A 22463-nucleotide genomic window follows, 5' to 3' on the forward strand; every position below is an offset into this window, starting at 1 on the left:
TAGCTTAGTTACCAGACCAAAATCCTTTATAAATCCAAGGTTGTACAGTTTCCTACACCTTTTCCCTCAAACAGTAAAATATAGTATAATAGATTTTGTAAATGACAATGCTGCTGAAAAAAAGACGATAATCAAGATCTCAAGTGTGTATGACATGTTCTTGGTCAGCATGAGGAAAAATGTAAAACAACTATTAGTTAGAGGGAAAGAATTTAAAGTCAAATTGAAGTTTGAATTCTCCTGATTTTCTGTGTTAGAAAATATAAACTATTATGATATTGCAGCTGTTGTGCACATTTTTTGCACATTTTTCAAAAGAAGATCAAATTTCTGGAAATAGTCTAAATTTCAGGCCTCTGGGTTTGCTTCCGATGGCAGCAGTTGACTGACATCTGAAAGCTGGCATTGCGAGATAATGAGCTCTCGACATCTGTGGTGCACTAAGGGATATGAAGGGGCTTTCCATTCTACTAATTGTGTTACTCGGAAACTGATCAAAGTCAAAGATTAAAGGGGGGGTTAAAATGAGCAGGGCAAGACATTGTGAAAAACGGTTACTAACAATATAATGATTAGTAGTTGTTTGTTTAAGACAGGTATAGCAGAGAATGGGAGAGTTCACTCTGGAGGTAAGTATTTTAATCCTCAGTTTTGTGATACAAATAAAGATTCGCCCCTTGAATTACTGATGCAGGCGCAGATCAGGTAGATTTAAGAATAATTCTTATGTTTGCACCTAAATTAAAACATGCTTTCACTGGGTGGTAAATAGTGTGATTAAATGAGCTGTTTTTCCTTTAGTAAATCAGGAGCAAGAAGCTATTATAATAATTAGAATGAACCCATCCTTCATTTTTTGCTATCTTTGGCTGACACTTCTTAAGACACATATTTATTAGTTCTACATTTCAACTTGATCCCCAGGGAAATCCTCACAAATAAGTAATAAATAATAAATAAATAATACATTTATTTTTCTACGTTATACCACATGTTTATCTTGTATAGAAGGTTTTTACCAGATGGCAACAGCCTTTCGATCGGAATCTGTGACTGGTCAGCTGATCTCTTTTCTTATTCTCCATTCCAAGCGCATAGGCCCATTCAGGAAAAATACAGGCTGGAGGTTTACAGTCCTATTCAGATGCACAGTCATGGTTATTATTACTCCTATAATGTCATCCTGAGGCTGAAAAGGACACCATACTGTGGTCTTTCACAAACTAATTAGGCTATAGATTTTATTTGGAAAATGTGTAGCTGTTTATATTGCTCCATCATATCCGTTCAGTTCTGTCTATTTGTTATTTCTATCAGTCACATTCTATGACATCCTGATTCTGTATATGTAGGATCTGTTTTATGTGTTGGAGCAGCAGTCAACAGGTACCAGATGTTTTTTTCCTATAAAGTGTTACTTCTACTAATTTGACAGTTGAGATGCTGTATATCATGAGTAGTTGCCGTCTCCACAAATTGACGCTGGAGAGAGCGGGGATGTCCCATTTGGTAAAAACAACTCTTCCATCCTCGTGTCTCCTCCTAACATCTCTCTCTCGCAACCCTGCTGGGAGGAACTAAGGAAGAGACGTGATTGATGGAGGCGAGGAACCACGTTTGTCAAATGGAAAGCACCCAAATTTTTTTTTTTTTACCCATTTTCCAAATATTTTTCATAATGTTCTAGCAGTGATTTAAGGTGTCAGACCCTTTACAGCACTGAACATTTTGGAGGACCCTTTGTACTGTAATGTTTGTATTCCACTTAGAAAGTGGAAGCTAGTTAGCTTGCTAATGTTACCCTATTCCCAACTGCCGCTGCTTTTCTTTCAACTGCATCTCCTGCCCAGAATATAATAACAAGGAGTTCTAGCTAGCATTAGCTTTCTCCTCGTCAAGGGTCAAAACTTGGCAATGGCAAAATTCATAACAATGAGTAGTCCTGTAAGCACAGCACTTTGTGGGTTACGTCATGATTTGATTTATGACACGAAGCAACATACTTTCTGCGTTCACGGACAGATGCAGACTTTTCTTCGGTTGCGAGCATGTGCGCCCATTCGTACTACAACTGATATTCCCGATCCACACTCCATTCCAGTTGGTGGTAGTAATGCACAATAACGTTGTTTGCCAACCACTATAACAATCAGGAAGTCGAAGAAGAAGAAGCATGCATCTTCACATACCTGTCTCGCAAATATTTCCATATTTGACCGCAGGCTTTTTCATCTCTCCTAAGCGTCTGCGCGATTTCTCGCCAGGAGTTCAATGCCATTTGACTGTCTTTGTATTGTTTCAAATAAGAATCATATAAATGCGGGTATCGCTGCATCTCCTGGCACAACCTCTCTTCAAAACAATAATCAATTTAGTTATATCTTGAGCATGCGCAATCAGCGCACTTGCAATATATACAGTACGCGCGGTCACAAATTTTGGGCTACATGCGGACGCATAGCGGTCCGTGCAGACAGTTGCTGACATGGGCAGAGGATGACAGTTACGTCATGCAGACCAAAGCAAGCACTTGCGGACATGCAGATGCAGAAAGTATGAATTGGACTTAATGCTGACCCAATCAAATCACCAGAACCAACAGTCAATACAAAAAAATTATTCGTGTACCCTGGAGAACACCAATCCCTATCATGGCGGAAAAATAAATAAAACTAAATGTGTTCTTGCAAGCACAGATATACACGAATATATATACTCAACGAAAATTTATTTTAAATTAAATTTGACTGCTGCTGTTTCACGTTTTTAAAAATGTTAATTTTCAATCAAATCTCTCACTGAAATGCCTTTTCCCTTTAGTGAAACTAACATTAAGTGATACTTACAGGTTGAGTGGCTGCCACGCTGGCCACTGCGCCTTCGTTTTAATGACAGTCAGTACTTCATCTCCCTGTGGAGAGAAAGAGGCAGAGGGAGAGAGTGAGAGAGAGCAAGAGAGAGCTACCGGAAGTAATTTTTCAAAGTTTACTGATCAGTGTTCATCTTCTCTTCTGAGCAACCTGGGGCTCTGCAGCCTCTCTGGCCGTAGACCTCACACTATCCTCTCATACACACAAAAAAACACACACACAAATGGACATAGGTGGACACCCAAAGACAGATATGTACTGTATATGAATGTACACAGCCAGAGGGACAGAAACACACAAGCTGGCAAGGAGTCAAGAAAGACAGACTCATAAGTAGAAGGACCAATGAGCAATGAATAAATATCCCGACAGGTAGGGGGCAGCAGGAGAGGTAACAGTTAGAGACAAAGGTTTATGTTTCCACTTGCAGTGACGCTGGCTTATGTATTAAAGCATAAGCATTTTTGTCAACTTAAAAGTTGAAAATAGCGCAAATCACAATCAAATATGCAGATGTGTAAAAAAAATTGTGACTATTTTAGTGGAGAATTTAGCAGCTGAAGTATTTTTCTCAGGAGTTAGTGGAGATCAAAACAGAGCTGAAAGGAGTGTGAGTATTGTACAAACATTCATCAGGTGGCCAGAGACATGACACCAAATGAATTCTAATGTTCCGTATTTGCTGGATTTGTAAATACGGAACTGTCTAAAAAGTTCAAAAGGTCAAGATATTAACTTAAAAGTTGCTTGTTTCTGCTGCTGCCAAGTGGCGAAAAAACCTAAAACTAATTTATAATAACAATTACTGCAGATTTAACCAACTTTGTGGTGTTAATATTGTTTCCTTAATCATTCATCCATGTGTTTGTGTAAGATATAGATGTTGTTATTCAACACTAATTTAACTTATAATTGGAACTGCTAATTTTCAGAAATTCTTCATACCAAACAGTTTCTGGTGCATTGTCTTGAATCTATTCTGAATTTTGTGTGGTATGATACATTTGGAATGATAAGTTTAAATAGGGTCAATGTTTTTCAGTATCTTCTAAAACTGTTGCATATGAAGTGATTCATATAGCTGTTCTCTGTTACAATCTGCCACTGCTATGTTTAAGATTTGATTAGGTGTAGGCACAAAGAAACTACTTGATCACCATTAGCACATGATGAGAAAGTACTTGGTTAATTAAAGATAATTTTCATGGTTAAAAGAAGAACTACTTGTATGGTGTTAATATTGTTTGTTTATCAAAACACAAAGAAACGTGGAAAGAAAAAGTGATTTGCATCTAAAACCAAAGTTTGCATTGCCCATATTTTCATTTGAACTTCTCAGTTTTTCATCATATTTGTAAATTATGAGTGAGACAAAAGTTTTATTTTCTTCATGGGCTCTAACTCACACCACTCCTTCACCCATGAAGGTCAGTGTTCTCTCACACGCAGATCATTCAGTGGTTGAACTGATCAGGGATCAAATAAACGCTACATCAGCTTGGTGTGCCTTGTATTTCATTGTATGTGTAGAAATTGCTAGGGCTGTTTTCCTTGTTCCCACAATAAGAAAGAGAACAATGGATCATTTCATTTCAACATTAAAGCCTATTCTGTTCATTATAGTGTACCGCGCTCCTGGACCGTATTTTGAATATTTATCTCAGAGTTTTTAAGTTTAGTCCTTAGCACTGATAAAGTAATTATAATAGGTGATTTTAATAGTCATGTGGACATTGATAATTATACCCTTAGCACTGTGTTTATCTCATTATTAGACTCAATTAGCTTTGCTCAGAGTGTAAATAAACCCACTCACTGTTTTAAGCACAACCTCGACCTTGTTCTGACTTATGGTATCAATATTGAACATTTAATATTCTTTCCAAAGAATCTTCTTTTATCAAACATTTATTCAATAACTTTTGAATTCCTATTACTGGACTACACGCCATCAGGCAAAAATGTCTTTACTCGATTTCTATCTAATAGTGTTGTAGGAAGTGATTCCGTCATCACTTAATTCACCGCCATGCCTCATTATAACAGACGACTCCTATGCTAACTTTAGTCTCTCCCAAATTGATCATCTTGTTGATAGTGCTGCAGGTTCAATGAGAATGTCTCTCGACTCTATTACCTATCTAAAAAAGAAGATAATAAAACAAAGGAGGTTAGCTCTGTGGTTTAACTGCCACAACTTCATATTAAAGCAAACAAATATCATGCTCTACTAAACTGGAAGAATCCCGCTTAGCCTGGTATGATAGTCTTTAAACTTTTAGGAAGGCCATCTGTAATGCCAGAGCAGCCTACTACCCATCATTAATAGAGGAAAATAAAAACAAACCCTAGATTTCTTTTCAGTACTGTTGCCAGGCTGACAGTGTCATAGCTGTACTGATCCAATGTATTCCTATAGCTCTCTGTAGTGATGACTTCATGAGCTTCTTTAATGATAAAATTCTAACAATTAGAGACAAAATTCATCAACTCCTGCCCTCAACTGGCACCAATTTCACTTCAAACACAGGAACCTTAGAAACAGCTGTAAAACCTGATATATATTTAGACTGTTTTTCTCCAATCGACCCTCACCAACTATCTTCAATGATTTCTTCATCTAAACCATCAACCTCTCTCTTAGAACCCATCCCATTAGGCTGCTTAAGGAAGTGTTATCCTTAGATATAATCAATCTGTATTTTTTTTAACAGGCTATGTGCTGCAGTCCTTTAAACCTCTTCTTAAAAAGCCTACTCTTGATCAAGAAGTTTTAGCCAACTGTAGACCCATATCTCACCTTCCCTTTCTCTCTAAGATCCTTGAGAAAGCTGTCACCAACCAGTTGTTTGAATTTTTACATAATAATAGTTTATTTGAGGATTTTCAGTCAAGATTTAGTGCATCATAGCACAGAGGCAGCACTGGTGAAAGTTACAAATTATCTTCTAATTGCATCGGACAAAGGACCTGTCCTGTACTTTGTCTTGCTAGATCTAAATGCTGCATTTGACACTATTGACCATCACATCGTGTACAGAGACTGGAACAGTTATTTGGCATTAAAGGAACCGCTCTAAAATGGTTTAAATCCTATGGGTCAGTTTGTGCACGTTAACGATAAATCCTCCATATACTCAAAAGTTAGTCACAGAGTTCCATAAGGTTCTCTGCTTGGACCAGTTCTGTTCACCTTATACTGAAATTCGTTGCCTTTTTTCACCTCAAACATTGTGAAAATCAGGCACATCCTGTTTCAAAAGATGCAGAAAAACTAGTACATACTTTTGTTACTTCTGGGCTGGATTATTCTAATTCCTTATTGTCAGGCCATCCCAGCAAATCTGTAAATACTCTCCAGCTGATCCAGAATGCTTTAGCATGAGTACTGACAGGAACTAGGAAAAAAGATCATATTTCTCCTGCTTCTTTGCATGCTATTACCCCATTACCCCAATTTTGATAAAGCTTATAGTTAGGGCTGGCTCAGGCTTATCTTGAACCATAGTTATGCTGCTATAGACTTCCCATGATGCAGCAAGCTCCTCTTTCCTTCTCTATCTCTCCATCCTTCTCTGCATTCAAATCCTATTGATGCTTGTTACTAACGCGGCTCCTTCTCTCTCCAGTAGTTTTGTGCTTTCTCGTCTCTCTCCTCTCTCCTCTTGTTGCTTTCTGCAGGCATTTCTGCCTATGGAGCTGCAGAGTATGGATCTGTAACTGCAAACCACCTACTGCCCCCATGATCCTGCTCAATACGACTGCTTCAATTATTATTATTATCATTATTATTACATTTAGTCTGATTATTACTTTTATTAATCTTATTATTAGCCCTATTATTATAATTATTAGTTTTATTATTAATCTTATTATTATTATTATATATCTCTATGTGGAACTTGCATTGTGCCATTTTCTCTTTACTCTGTCCTGCACATGAGGAAAAATTAGGAAATATCAAGATAGTCAAGTTAATCAATATTAGAAGCGTCCAATATTGATTTACTCCAATAAACTAAGTCCTGTATAATCACTTCAATGAAAGAAGTCCAATAAAAGAAATCAAATATAATTTCTTCACATAGTCTAACAGGAGCCAGGAAGGTAGGGGTAGGGTCAGTGGAAGAAAGCAGGTTCCCTTCACTTCTGTTATACATTGTGTACACTTTCTAGATAAACATATTGGAAGAATAATATATGTTAAAGGTAATTTTTTCTCTGTTATTCTTTCCCTCCATTCACCATCTTTCATTACGGGTAAATCTCAGTGCGTTTATTCAATTCAGGCTAAAAGGAAAGCAATTTATTCCTGTGAAACAGCCCTTCAAATTTTATGGCATGCCTCAGCCAGTACCAGGTAATACAAAATGCTTCATCGAGGCCAGTAGGGGAAACAAATCTTCCTCTAATGGTCCTGTTTGTTTATGGTAATTACTATAATGGCACAAAATGACTGTGATTTGCCAATGTTTAAAGGCATGGAGAAGAGAAAGAACAGAAGAGAAAGAGAGGGAGATGGAGTTAGAGAAGCTGGTCAGGTAGAAATAAAAAAGGAAGAGGAAATTGTGGAGGAGAAGAGGAAGAAGAGAAGCTAAGCATTAATATGTAAAGTGAGACAAGGAGGAGGAGAGGAGAGTGTAAGGCAGAGGTAAAAATGGCAAGAAGGCACTTAATGGAAGTGACAATCCGTGAAAGAAGAGAGGTTAAAAAGGAGCAGAGAAATAGAGCAGGGGTAAGAAGACACACACACACACACACACACACACACACACACACACACACACACACACACACAAACTCATCCATGTAAAATACCCTTACACGGATTACATTCAGTCCATACTCCCTAGCATGATAATAGTTCATTCACTCCCTCCCTCACTTGCCCTCTTGTTCCATCCTTACCTACTTCCTTTTCCTTTCCATATAAGTCCTTCCAGTCTTTCATTCCCGCCTTGTAATACCATTCCATTTTCCCATTACCTTCTTTCTCATAATTCTTATGTCTTTATATTATTTTTACTCATGCTTTAATTTTTTCCTCTTTTATTTTAGCACCCCAACTGCACATAACCAATATTCAAACCTAACCACAATTCAAATTATTGCTGTGATGATTAGTTGATTATTTGATTAGTTGATTGATACAGAAAATTAATTGATTGGACAATTCTGCTATTCATTTTGTGCTTCATTTATGGAGAGATAGATAGATAGATAGATAGATTTTATTGATCCCGTGAGGGAAATTGTTATATTATAGCAGACTGGGGGTAACAATTAATTAAATTAAAACCACACCTGCAAAATTGCAGAGATGGATTGTCCATGATCGAGAGCAGTTTGTTCAGTTACCTCCTGCTCCTCACTGACTCATACTCATATCTACAAAAACAATAGGTTCCACACCTATTGCTGCTTGGACCTTCAAAAGACTAGGGGTCTACAGCCATGCTACCAGCTCTGAGAGGCTGTGCTTTGGCACAGCAGTGGTTTAAGCTAGCATGGTAATATTCTCAAAATGTTAACATGTAATGTTTAGCAGGTATAATGTTTACTATGTTCACCATCTTAGTTTAGCAATGTTAGCATACAAACATTTTTGTAATTAGCAAAACTCACGTTTGCTCAATTTTCACTGTTCTCATGACCTGAATTAACCAATAAATGATGGTTTTACTGCATAAAAAGGGACTGATTGTTTCCAGTTTCTTTTTCACAATGGTATGCTAAAAGCATAACAATTCCTAAGGTTACAAGGAACTCGCCAAAGATCTTGAAATCCCTGTTTCAACTGAGGTGTATGGTCATATATGTAGAATATAAATCATGTGTGAAAATAGAGATATGGCTCAGAGGCCATAGGTCAAAGTTCCTCAGAAGGGTTCTTGTAGACCCCAAAGGCAGTTAATGCTTTGTAACTAAAACCATATGTGCCTGACAGTTTTTAGGAAAACAACTGTCCTATTTAAGAGTCGGTGACCAAGGCTGAATTTCAGAGTGGTTCATTGGCTTCACACCCTCTCACAAGCAGATCTGCAGAAGCTTGACTTGACGCTGTTCTTCTTTATAATAAACCTTTATATGTAATCAAGACAGTGTCAGCGGAGTCTCCTTCATCCTCTTCACATCATCAACACCATCAAATAAACCACACAACAGTTCATAAAGTTATCAAGAAGTTTAACAGTCCTAAAACTGTTAAGATGCTTCCAGGACGTGGTGCTAAGAAGAAACTCAATGAGAGATGTCTGTGGAAAAAACACCATGCAAGACATCTTAAGATCTTCAGCCTGACCTGGAACAATCTGTAGTGGTGGTTTCAGCCCATACCATATGCTTCACACTAAACTAAGTAGGGCTCCATGCATTAAGGCCAAGGAGGAAACCACTATTGAAAGAAAAGCACAAAAAGGGCATGAATAATGTTTCCACACACCCAGTAGCACAAAAGAATGGTTGAAAAGGAAAAGATGGACTGTTTAAAATTAGCTAACTTGGAGAGAGCTGAAACCTGCCACTGCAAAAATGATTCCTGCAAACTTAAAATAGCTTGAATGCAGAGCAGTTGAAGAGTTGCAGAAACTACCAGCAGACAGGAGCAAAGAGCTTCTAGATGCGTTCAAGAGACATTTAGAGGCTGTCATTGTTGCCAAAGGTTCTGTAACCAGATATTTGTGAAGGGTCATATAATTGAGTCTGGGGTACATTATGTGTTTTTTATTATTTCACTGTTTTATTTTTTTATTTTCTTTTGTTCAGTAACCTTGGACCTTTTATTAAAACATTTTGATTATACAGTTTAGATTATCCAGTAGATACGGAGCAACATTAGCATTCATTTGGAGTCGTGCTTGTGTGAAGAGTCCACCACATCTTGTGGCCAAGACATTGCTATGACAGCAGTGAGAGCGAACCAAAAGATTTAAGTTGCAGGCTAGAAAAAACAAAACAATGAGCTGAAAGATGTTAAAAAGCTCCGTAAACCTCAAAGGGGAACTGCATCGTTGGTGACAATTCTCTATGGGTTCATCACTACAAGCAACGTCTTTGACATTACCCATAATTGTTTGATCCATTGTGGTTATAAAAAAAATTATAATCATAATTATTATTATAGCTGCTTTAAATTACTATTTCCTAGGCTGTGAATAAACTTTCATGCTCAAAAACATGCGGTTGCTTCCATTTTAAATATGCCAAATACTGTATGCCTTTGCAGAATTGGTTATAGATTGTGTTGTTTCAAAATGTTCAATTTTTTTTGTCTTCAGATAGAAGCTCGGTCGACATCACCATCAACATCAACTTGCCAGTTCAGAAAAAACTTTTATTTGAGTGATGGAAACATTCCGATGTTGTTTTTCGTCTGCCATTTTTAGAATTTAGAGTAAATTTTTCTTATTAGCTGGATAGAAAAATACTTGAACGGAACAGAGGTAGACACAGACAGCCTGCACCATTCCTTTCCAAATCCCCTCAATGGTCTAAGTTTCGCCCACACCGGCGGCCTGAGGATCTGTATTGTCTTTCCAGACTTGGTCTAATAAAGGAAAATGAGCCTAGGGACTTTGGGAAAAGGTGTCTAATAAAAAATCAACACTGCACTAATGCAATTACAGTTGCACAGGGGCCATGGAACAGATGGATGACTACGCCAATACATTGTAACTCAGTCGGATAACATTCACAGCTTAGGTCAAACTGTGGGAACACACACACACACATGTCCACTGACACATGTAAGTATTCACTTAGATACATGCCAGACAGCACACAGCAAAAATTACATCCAGTTTTTAAACCAGTCCTCATTAAAGCCCCTGAAAACTTGGTTTCAATCTGAAGTATTTCTTTATAACATTAACATTATTCATGGGTCAAGACTGGGAGGAAGTGAATGCACAGGAAGAAAAAAGGCCGAATCACAACTTCAGGACAATGTGCCAGTTAGAAGGGTAGCATTCCAAGACCTCAATATACCCGAAGGGAAGGATAGGTAACACATAGTTCAGGAAGAGGTACAAGCAGAACTGGAAGAAGTAGATGCCAGCAGGATGGTGAGGAGGTAGAAACAGTCCATGTGGACCCAGCTGGAGTAAGCCACTGAACGCAAGATATCCTAAGATTGGTCATATCTGTGGAAGGCTGTGCCACTATGGATCAAGTTTCTGATCCAATCGATTTACTACATCCTCCATATCTCATCCAACCTTTTCTGATGGTTCTGGCAGAAACATCAGTGTGCTCACTGTGTCAGAGGAAAGGGATGCCTGGAGCATATCCGAAGTTGTTGTCCAAAGGCCCTGTGTGTATGTTTTGTCCATGTGATGACACACACACTCATTACTTATGCTTTCTGGTGGTTTAGCTCAGTCTTTTAAGACAGTACCGTAGCCATGTCTCCTTTTTTTGTGCACCTTGCCATGTGTGTTTCAGTATCAAAATGATTTTGTTAGTCTGTGTGTGTGTGTATTTGTGTGTGTATGTCCTCCAAATTATTATAACCTGAGGGACAGGTAATCCATCACACCAGCGTCGGGTGTAACATGTGACACATTCACCTGAGGAAACATTGTGACATTAGTCAGCATGGATCACTGACGTGCTAATCTTGGCAAACCTCTCTGTTTGTTTCAAAGAACCAAACAGCTGCAATTAATAAAGGCTCAAGAATGACATGGAGTGATGAGCTTTTAAAAAGTGAATAGATCAGGCCACAGAACTATGTGTTACAGACCGGTATATGCACAAGTATTTGTATTTACATTAGAAAAAAAATGAATAAAAGCAAATCCACAGATCATCCTATTTTAAACCCTCTTTATACCTCTTGCTGGTATAACTTGATGATTTGTTTATCTGTTTACCACACAAGTTAACTTTGAGGTAGTTTGAGAAAATGGATGACTCCACTGAATGAGCACAGAAGTCATCTAAAAAAGAGGAGAAAAAAAAAACTTGTTATGACAGATGAGAAAAGGGGAGAAAAATACTTTCAAGCTGAGATAAGAAATTAGATGTCATTACAACAAAAATAAATCAACTGGTATGAAATCTCTTTTGAAAGCCAAGATTTTGCTATAGAAGAAATGTGGAAGCTTCGGTAGAAAGTCTTTAGAATTTGCGCGTGAAGTGGATCTTGAAATGTAGGGGATGTTTTAAATACTACTTTCCATTAGAATGCAACCACTCATCCAAGAAACCTCAAAGGCTTTTAGACCTGGCGCTTTGGTTTGAATCTAAAACATCATTATCACTGAGATTTTCCCGAGATTGTGAGAGAAGAGAAGAGAAGAGAAGAGAAGAGAAGAGAAGAGAAGAGAAGAGAAGAGAAGATGGATAATTTCATTGTATTAACCTGTGTAATTTAATGCCTTGTGTTACGTAATGAGGGTCTTGTACCATTAGAGGGCTTCTTGTTCCCCCCTGTGTCCTATCTGTCCATTTCTCTGTTCTGGTCTGTGTCATTCAGGTCCTGCATTGATTCTCATTTCTTTTCATATATTTGCAATTACTCAGGTCAAGCAAACCGCAACTGCATCTGCTGTTTAGGTATTCGGGAAAAGAAAGGTTCTGACATTTTTTCCAGGGTGTAGCCTTTTGTAGCCTTTTCTACGGATAACTGATCAAACTGCAGTCTCGAACATTTCCTTAGCCGTAATTTGGGAAGAAGGCAAAAGTCATTCTGTGCTCAACTGAGAACTGGTTCTTTGCCTCTGGCAGCTAACGTAAAGATTTTGAAATCACTTCTGGCAGTTCCCATTTGTTTTATATTGTACTAGATAGGCTGAACTATGAAAACCTCTGTGTGAAAAAACAAAAAAAAGAAACAAAGAAACAGATCTAATGACTTTATATTAAAAGGGCTGCTTAAGGAGGAAGACAAAACACTTTTAGCCATGCTAGGCATGGTTAGGCATAGCTCTAGGGACCCGGTCCACCAAGTACTGAATAGATCGCCAATAGATTTTGTACAGAGAATCATGGTTCCCAGAAGATAAATTCTATGGACATTGGTGATCCCCTGACTTTTCATCTAGCAACACCACCAGGTTGACATTTTTGGTATTTACGTAAATATCTTGACAACTACTGAATGGTTTGACATTAAATCTTGTATAGACGTTCATAGTGTCAAGAAGATATCACCTAATGACTTTGGTGATCCCCTGACTTTTCATCTAGCGCCTACATCAGGGCAAGATATTGCTTTATCCAGTAGTTTGATTTATGACCAAATACCTGCAAAATTGGCATTTCCATTAGTCTCAGCTACATTTTGTGGTTTGTGGCCATGAAAACATATTTTCCAGTTTTTATGTGCACTGGGATCCTACTGTACATAATCACGTATTCTGCCAACATTTGAGTAGTTTTCGTTATTTCACCTGAGGGATTTCTGTATTTGTGTTTTTATCTATACACTGGTTTAAAGAGAGCTCAGTTGGGAAAGATAATGTTGCATATTCCGATGCACCAATCAGAGTTTAGCAACATTTACACAGTTGTAGGGTTGTTGTGTATGTTGCCGGGCCACTGTCAAACAAATCTGATCAAACCACACCCATAGAGTCCTGATGAAGCAGATTAGCCGAGTCTTTGACTGTTAAACTCTATTTAATGCTATAGAGAAATACTTTTTAAAGGCTTTAAGATAACGAATTATGAAAATGAGAAATAATTTTTGATCACTAAAAAGTGCCTTAGTACATCTGGGATAATCCAGTCCCCCCTGTGTGATTATGTAAAATAACAGTCATTCATTGCAAGGGATACCATTTTTGTCTTCATAATGGGCAAGTTATTACCCCTTACTGCCCAGCCAGTGCGTTTCTCCCCGTCTATAGTTATAGTGGGTGATTTCCCCTCATCAGCAACAGGGGGCAATAATCAGCCAATTCCAGTTTGGGTATACGAAATGAGGCAAAGAGGACTCTGCACCTGAAAACGTACTTGAACAAGTCCCACAAAAGGGAGATTTAGATTGTGCTTTATGTGAATTGTTTTGGGAGGAGTTAACTTACATATCTCAAGTAAAGAGCAGCACACAGGGTCTATCATTCTATCTTGAGGGACAGCTTACATCTCAGAAAATGAAAAGCTTAAACTGTTGTTAAGGACAACAATGTACTTGTGATTATTATTGTTTGACTGTACTCTTTCTGAAGGGCTCGAGCTTTTTATAGACATTTTCATGTTTCTTTTTATTGTCTGTTTTATGTCACGTTTTCTTTTGTTAATAAAATCAGAATCGATCACAAAACAAAACAAAACAAAACAAAAAAAAATGCAGTCTTATTGGGAAACATCCAAGACTGTCTCCAAAGTAGTGGGTGAAAAAGTCCCAAATGATGTTACTCTGCTTTATGCTTTATTGTTGTCTAACCACAGCTTGTGGATTTATCTTTCCTAGTATATTCTTTTCTTTGTGCTGTGCCTTTGAGAAATATATTTGTACATATGTGGTATACCAAGTACTTGCATTAAGGTATGCGTCTTGAGCATCTTGCACAGAGTACCCATCACTTAATTTAATTGAATGCAATAAGATCTAATAATTTGAGATTAGCAGGTTAACAAGCCAGCATCATACAAATTCAAAATCAATTTGTGGTGTTATGATCTGTTCCCAGTCAAAAACAACAATTGCATTTACTGTTCACTTTGGACTGTAATGATGATTAATAGTTGTATGTGAAGATAATCAGAGCTGCAGACTTTATTTGTAACCACCATTGAGTCTACGAGATGAAGCACCTGGAAACCCTGTGATCTCCAATCAAACCATTCTGCTGGGGTCTATCTTAGGTATTAAATCAGGGACTGATTTATACCCAAAACACTGGGTTACTGCTGCTGACCCATTGGTGGGATAGATAAGTGCAAACAGAGGAAGTCATATTATGACTTCAAAGCAATTTCAGAGAGCCAACTATACAAAGCATTTTACACAGTAATAGACAACAATGGTTTAAAAAATATCTTAAGAAAAAGAAAAAAAATTAACAATTTTCTATGAGCAATGTTTCAGGTAGAAAGAAATCGTGGAGGGAGGAAGAAAGGCAAGTAAGTTCACAAAGTTGGAAAAATATAAGAGTAACAAAAGAAAAACAAAAAGCACAAGAAAGCAATGATGTTGGAGAGAATGACTATGCAGAGTGGTGAGGGAGAAGGAACCGAGGCCAGGGAGGAGTAAGAAAAGTAGAGTTCTATGAAGAGGAGAAAAGAGAGAAGAGGGAAGTCAGAGTGGGAGTGAAAGTCGAATAATTGCTTTGACCTTGAGCTGAGCCGAGGTGTAACTCAGTCAGTGTGAGTGATGAATTCCATGCCCTTGGCCCTGTCACAGGAATAAAGTCACTGCTCGCAGAGATTTTTGTTCATGACCATTTGGAAAAAACACAGAGGGTGGACAGAAAACTAGCTAAAAAACAGTCTGGGATGGGCAGGTTTCACAACCTCCCAGGGAAACTGTTAAATGGAAAAAGTGGACTGGAGGGGATCCTTAAAGGTCAGAGAAACAAGAGAGACTGCAGTAAAAATATTTGTAACACTGTGAGGGCAGATGGATTCTGGTTTGTGTGACCTGTCAGCCAGATGATGTTTATGACCACTGATAGACTGAACACTAGAGAAGGACTTTGACGTAGCAGCACTCACACTGTTCATTAAACTTTTACAAGGCTCAGTTTTGATTATTGTAACCATGCAACAATATGACAAATGCAGCAACAAGCACAAAGCAGTGGCTCTTGCACGTCTGTTTGGGTGTCTCCAAGCACACCTGTTATTTTGGTTAATGTAGGTGCAGTAGTGCAAAGTTTGAAAGGGCTGGCTGGGATGGAATATAAATCAGAGGGTGTGGGGATTAATAAATTCACTTTTAGCCAATCACATCACTGGTGTCAGTGCTCTGATTGGCAACAGCTGTGCCAATCACAGTGACACATGACAACAACAGCTCCACAAATGGAAAGAGGCTTCTCCAAGAAATTTTTTTATTGTCTGGATGGTGGAGCAGCAGGATCCGAACACACAAGCCTCATATCTGCAGGCAGAGCCAGGTGGTATGGATTTTTATTTAACTTGCAGAGAGATGATAGAAATGAATAATAAAAAAATGTTGATGAAGCCATTTTTACAATCAAATAAATCCAACGCTATTTTTATTTCTACTGGTTTAATTTCTACTGTATCTCATGTCTTAAATGGTCATATTATACCATAAAATGTGACACAACTGAATTTGAACTGTAATGCTTTTCAAGAATAAAACATGAAATGCTATTTTTGCTAAAAAGAAACTTAGAAAGGAGGTAATGACACAAAGAATTGATGAGCCGCTGTAATCCACATCTCTCACTTAAACAACAGAAGACCAAGTCATAATGGACCAGTCGGATCTGTCACATTTTATGGCATAATATGAGCATTTATGACATGAGATACAGTAGAAATGAAACCAGTAGAAATACAATGTGACACAACAGCATTTGAACCGTAATGCATTTCAAGAATAGAACATGAAATGCTACTTTTGCTGAAAAGAAAGTTGGAAAGGAGGTAATGATACAGGATTCATGAGCCGCTGTAATCCACATCTCCCAATTAAACAACAGAATACTAAGTCATAATGGACCAGTCTGATGTGTGTAGTATTGTATGGGGTTACTTTGTAGCAGTCTGATGTCATTTGCATTTGATTTAATAAAGGTAAACACAGTGGATGGTCGTGCGTAATGGCACTGCACTCTGACGCAGCACTTCTCAAATCAGAGGGTGCAGATTTATCAAATCACTTGGCCTGCTGCCTTCAGATGGCTGAAGGGATTTAATTATCTTATGGAGAAGCTTTTCATACAGTATAAAGCAGTTGTGGACAATAGATACAGTAAGAATCACTCATACTGATTTACCAACATTACTGCTTTAAACACAATAAACATTCACTTTTGTGCCAATTTAAACAGCTCTAGTGGCTGGGTATTAGTTAAAAAGGTTTGCAGTTTTATAAGTATTATTCCATCATTGCTGCCCATTTGCTCCTTTAGTATGCTTTTGTTAATAAATTCACCAGGGGAAGCAGATTGTTATTGCACCAGGAACAGACCTGGTTCTGAGATGTCTATTCTAATTGCAAAGTCTAAAACACATTTTCCACTGATATACCAACAACTTGATTTTCTCTGCCTCATTTGAACCTTCCACCTGTTTGCACCTGTTCTCCCACCTGTACACTGTACCCTCTGAGCTTGGCACCAAAAAACCAAATTAAAAAAATGGGCAGAACTTAATTGAAGGTCAGGAAATTACTAAACATTCAGAGCGCTGCTTGTGTTGGTCATTGCACTGTCATGAAAATAGGGCCCTTTATATCCTCTAGCTGATTGTTCACAGATTTGGTCAAAATTGTAATTGCCAAAAGAAGGAATGTAACTTTATTTATTTTTCTACAGTGACAGTGCCCTCTACATTGGTTTTTCTTATGAAGTGTAAAATTTTGGTTCCTTCCTATGATGTGGTCAAACACAGCACTGAGTGTGCAGGAGCTGACTCAGCAGGTGTTGAAATAACATGAACAGCAATTGATGTGTGGGAATCAGTGTTATCATTGGCAAGCTAGGCTAACTAGCATCAACTTTCTGAGTGAAATATAAACTTAACAACATGATGGATTCTCCCAAATGTGTACTTTTGAAGAGGGACAGTTTGCTTAAATCGTCAACAGCACATAACCTGTGCTATTTGGGTTTTCTGAAAGAGGGGGGAAATGTTCTTGTATCAACATTCATATGTTACATGGGCATATGGCATGCCCCAGTTAGTAGTGCACCACAGACATTCACAGCACGTCTCCTAGCAACGTTGGCTCTCAAATGTCAGTCAATCAAAGCTATTTAGCCTAACTTTCAGGGTGCAATACAAATGTAAAAGCGTGACTGAACTTCCAATTTTTTTAGAAAAAGGGAAGGACAGCTTAAATCACAAAAGGCTGATAACCAGCTCTATGTGTGCTTGTTGAAAAAGAGAATAAAAACGTAACAACACTGTGAAAGCATTTACTGGCTATACCATATGATGCGCTCTCATGACAAGTAAAAGTCCTGCATGCAAAATATTATTTTACTAAAAATACCATTAGTGCTCATTATGTAGCAGAATGGCTTTTGTCTGTGGTATAGTGTCATGCATTATATTTTTTGGATTATTCTTACATTAACATCTAAGCAGCATTTTAATGTTGTACCTGGGCAAAGGGCTATATTTTTTTTTTTTAATTCAATCAAATTATTACCAAACTAACTTGTGGCCGATAGCTTACTTTTGCCCAGGGGCCCTGTAGCAGGTAAAATCCAACCCTGACTGTTGGGTGGTTTAATCTATAGTGATGCATCATATTTCATAATCATTATTTCATCACAGGTTTCAGATGTAAAGTCTTAATCTCTAATTTAAGCAGTAACTGTACCTTTCAGATAAATTTAGTGGATTCTAAGTATAAAGTACATAATGTATTATAAGTATTAAAGTACAGTACATCTTAGACTAATTATTTATGAGAACTCCTGCAGATAATAATAACTCCACAATCTCTGCACCAAACCCCACATTTCTAAAAACTGCCACAGAAAAACCCTGATTAAACTGATGGAAATAGACTTACACTGTATCCTAATAGTTGCAGTGTTCTGTGGTCCTCCCCACTACATGTCTCCCTTGGGAACTCACAGTAATTATCTTGTCATGGGGCTAGATTGGTGTGTTGAAAACAACTGATCACACCAAGGCTCATTGGCACAAATTAAATCTGGCTCCAGCATGCCCAAATGAAGAGGGATGTGAACTAGTGTCAAGCCACTGTCATGCAGGAGATGCCAACCTACATGTCAGCACTGACACAGGCACTGAGTTTGAGATGGTGGCCCTGATTACACCTTATCCTCCAAAATCTGGCTGATAAGTATTAAACAGCAGTGGAGTGAAAGGAATAAAACAGAGCAGAGGAATTTGGGGAGGGAATGAAGGGAGAAAGAAAGGATAGCAGGGACACAGGGCAGCATGGAAAGATAATGACAAAATGTTTATGAGTGTCAAGGGAGAAAAAAGAAGTAAACAAAACTAAAGTTTTTGTATTCTGAGACTGTATATGGTGCATTCAATGACATTCATGTAAACCCCAGGTCTGCTCAATGGATTTTACATCATATTATGGAGCTTGCCAAAGTAATGACTGGTGGCTAAATTATCAGTTTTTGCCCACTCTTATGGACGGGATCTATAGATGACAGTTGCATTTGGTTGGTCAAAACTGAAATATCATAACAACTATTGGATGGATTGCCATAAAATTTAGTACTGACATTCATGATACAAAAATGATAAATCCTGCTGACTTTGGTGATCCTCTGACTGATTCTTTGATGCCTCTAGTGCCATATGAGGTTTAAGAAAAAAACTTTTTTTTGGTGAAATGTTTCGACAACTATTGGCTATACTGTCATGAAGACAGATAATTAGGTCCCCAGAGGAAGAATCCTGATGACTTTGATGATCCTTCTCCAAAGTCAAGAGACTTCATCTACAGTCCTGGTTGAAATTATTTGGACCCCTGAAGTACAGAAATTAGAATATCCTCAGAAATAAATGCAAATTAACCAGTTTTGTTTGATCAAAATATTTTATAATAAATATATAATGATATTATAAAATGTCCAAGGTCAATGAACAAAATAAAATAAAACAAAAAACTTGCATAACAGCAAAATAATGAAAACACAAAATGTACCCCAGACACAATTATTGGCACCCTTCACTAATATTTGGTTGCAGAACCTTTGGCAATAATGACAGCCTCTAAATGTTTCTTGTAGCCATCTAGAAGCTTCTTGCACCAGTCTGCTGGTAGTTTCCGCCACTCTTCCATTGCTATGCATTCAAGCTCTTTTAAGTTTGCAGGAATCCTTCTTGCAATGCAGATTTCAGCTCTTTCCAAAGGTTTTCAATGGGATTTAGGTCAGGACTTATTGCTGGCCAGTTTAAAACAGTCCATCTTTTCCTTTTCAACCATTCTTTTGTGCTGCTGGATGTGTGCTTTGGGTAGCTGTCCTGCTAAAAGACCGAAGATCTTCGCCTCAAACCTAGTTTTCTGACACTGAGAAACAAATGTGCTCTAAAATGTCTTGGTAATCACTTTTTATCATTCCTTTGGTTCGTTCAATGCCTCCAGTTCCAGAGGCAACAAAGCAGCTCCACAACATGATAGAACCTCCATCATATTTTACTGTGGGTAGATTATTCTTTTCCTTATGGGCTTCATTTTGTCACCTATAAAGAAACTGAAGCACTGCATTCCCAAAGAGCTTACTTTGGTCTCAATCTGTCCATAAAGCATTATCCCAGAAAGACTGTGTTTTATCTATGAAGGTTTTTGCAAACATTAGTCTTGCCTTTTTGTGCCGTTCTGTAACTAGTGGTGTCCAACTTGGCCTTTGCCCATGGAGCCATACTTGGTTTAGCGTGCAGCAAGGTAAAGGCTGAAACCTTTACTCCAGATTGCTCAAGGTCAGCCTGAAGCTCTTTAGATGTCTTGCATGGTGTTTCTTTCCACAATCCAGATCAACCTTTGCAGACTTCTCTCACTGAGTTTCTTCTTAGCTCCACGTCCTCGAAGCGTCTTAACAGTTTCATGATTGTGAAACTTCTTGGAATCATTACAAACTGTTGAAACATGGAATCAAGATTTTTAGCGATTGTTGGTAGTTAAGTTAGTTAACAATTCCCATCTTTGGAATTGTAATGTTTTTTGACGATAGCATTTCTGGTGCTCTCCAACAGCTCTCTTTCCTTCATCACTGTGAAAAAGAAACTGGAAACAACCAGTGCCTTTTTATGCAGTAAAACCATCAATGCAGTAAAACCTTCAATGGTCAATTCAGGTCATGTGAATGCTGAATATTAAGCACAGTTGAGTCTTTTTTAAAATTTTGTTTATAGATTTAAATTCATCACAAAGGTGCCAATACTTATGTCGAGACAACATTTTATGTCTGAATTTTTTATTTTGCTGCATAAAAGCATTTTTTTTTGTTTTTGGCAGTAGCTTTGATCATTTTGTTAAATTTTCTGATTGTACAAATTATTTAATTTGCATTAATTTCTGACGATATTCTAAATTCTGTACTTAAAATTCAGGGATGCCAATAATTTCAAATGGAAAGAACCCACATTCAGAGGTGGTCGGGGCTGCATATGGCCACATTCTTTGTGTGTACGCAAATGTGTCCTGGGCCACACCAAAAGACAGCCTTCTCAACTGAAATCCTCTGCATAAGTGGAAGTACTGATTTGCTTTCTCAAATCACATAAGAGGGCTTTGTCCACCATGTATGAGAATTTCAAAAAGCCCATAGAGATCATCTTAGATGTTTTGGTTTGCCCGGAACATGCCAAGGAATAGACCCAGTCTGTATTGTTTGATTTCTTCTTCTTCTTCTTCTTCTTTCAATTTCTGGCAGACTAGGCACAGGAGGTGCATTGCTACCTCCTGCCAGTTTAAAACAACAATGTATTTGGTCTTTGCAAACAGAAATGCTGTACGTATTTACTGTATTTGCATATAGAGCAGGGAAGTGAGATCCAATCACAGCTGCTCACTTGAGACACATTCAAATGCCAGGTGTGGGCCTAAGATAGGGAACATTGTAAACATTGTAACATCAGCATGTTAGCATTGTTATTGTGACCATGTTCGCATGCTAAAGTTTGCTTTTGGCTTAAAAGCACTACTGTGAATGGGTGGTTTGCTTTCTCCAGGTTTGGAGTGAATTGATGCCCCGAGTATCTCAGGCTGTTGTTTACAATTGAGAGTAAAATGAATCATGAGTTTAACAGTTGGATTAGCGAGGTGTCAACTGTAATATGAGCATTGTACCAGACCGCTGTAATGAAGAGCGAGCTGAGCTGTAAGGCAAAGCTTTCCTTACAGCTCAATCCAACCCTCACCCTTGTACTGACCAAAAGAATGAGATTGTGGATACAAGCAGCTCAAATTATTTTTTTTCGCAGGGAGCTGGGCTCAGAGGTTCACAGGGTGGTAAAGAGCTCATTCCATCATTCAGCAGGACAACAATCTTAAACATGCGGCCCAAAGCAACCAAAGACCTTTTCAGGGTGATATAGAGGAATGTCCTTGATTGGTTGAATCAATCACCTGATTACAACCTGAGTGACTGATTATTTTATTTCAAATCAAATCTGCTGAAGCACAGAGCCTGAAGAACAGAAATATTGTCCAAATACTTATCGTTTGGACTGTACCTCATCTGGCTTGGTAACTCCTTGGGATCCCCCAGGATGAGCTGGAAAACGTTGCTGGGGATTGTGAAATCTGGACTACCATGCTTAGCCTGCTGCCACCACAACCTGGCCCCTGACAACTGGCAGAAAATGGATGGATGGCAGTCCATGTGCCTCATAGAGCTGCTCAGCACTGGGGCCAAATTTACGAAGAAAATGGGTTTTCATTGACTTTGCAATTACAATCTACATGCATTTAGCTCATGATTTACTAAGACAGCAGCTCCTTATGCA

General features: G+C 38.1%; 1 protein-coding gene across 6 annotated transcripts in view; it reads right to left on the minus strand.

Annotated features, from left to right (window-relative positions):
• spon1b (spondin 1b) overlaps positions 1-22463 on the minus strand; it is a 108388-nt gene that overhangs the window by 27134 nt on the left and 58791 nt on the right. For all 6 annotated transcript variants that reach the window (XM_040132885.1, XM_040132882.1, XM_040132886.1 and 3 more), the window contains one exon: positions 2847-2911. In XM_040132885.1, coding sequence (XP_039988819.1) covers positions 2847-2911 — 65 coding nt within the window. The remainder of the gene's footprint in view (positions 1-2846; positions 2912-22463) is intronic.

This window comes from Xiphias gladius, chromosome 8 (assembly GCF_016859285.1).
Source record: "Xiphias gladius isolate SHS-SW01 ecotype Sanya breed wild chromosome 8, ASM1685928v1, whole genome shotgun sequence".
NCBI classification, from domain to species: domain Eukaryota; kingdom Metazoa; phylum Chordata; class Actinopteri; order Istiophoriformes; family Xiphiidae; genus Xiphias; species Xiphias gladius.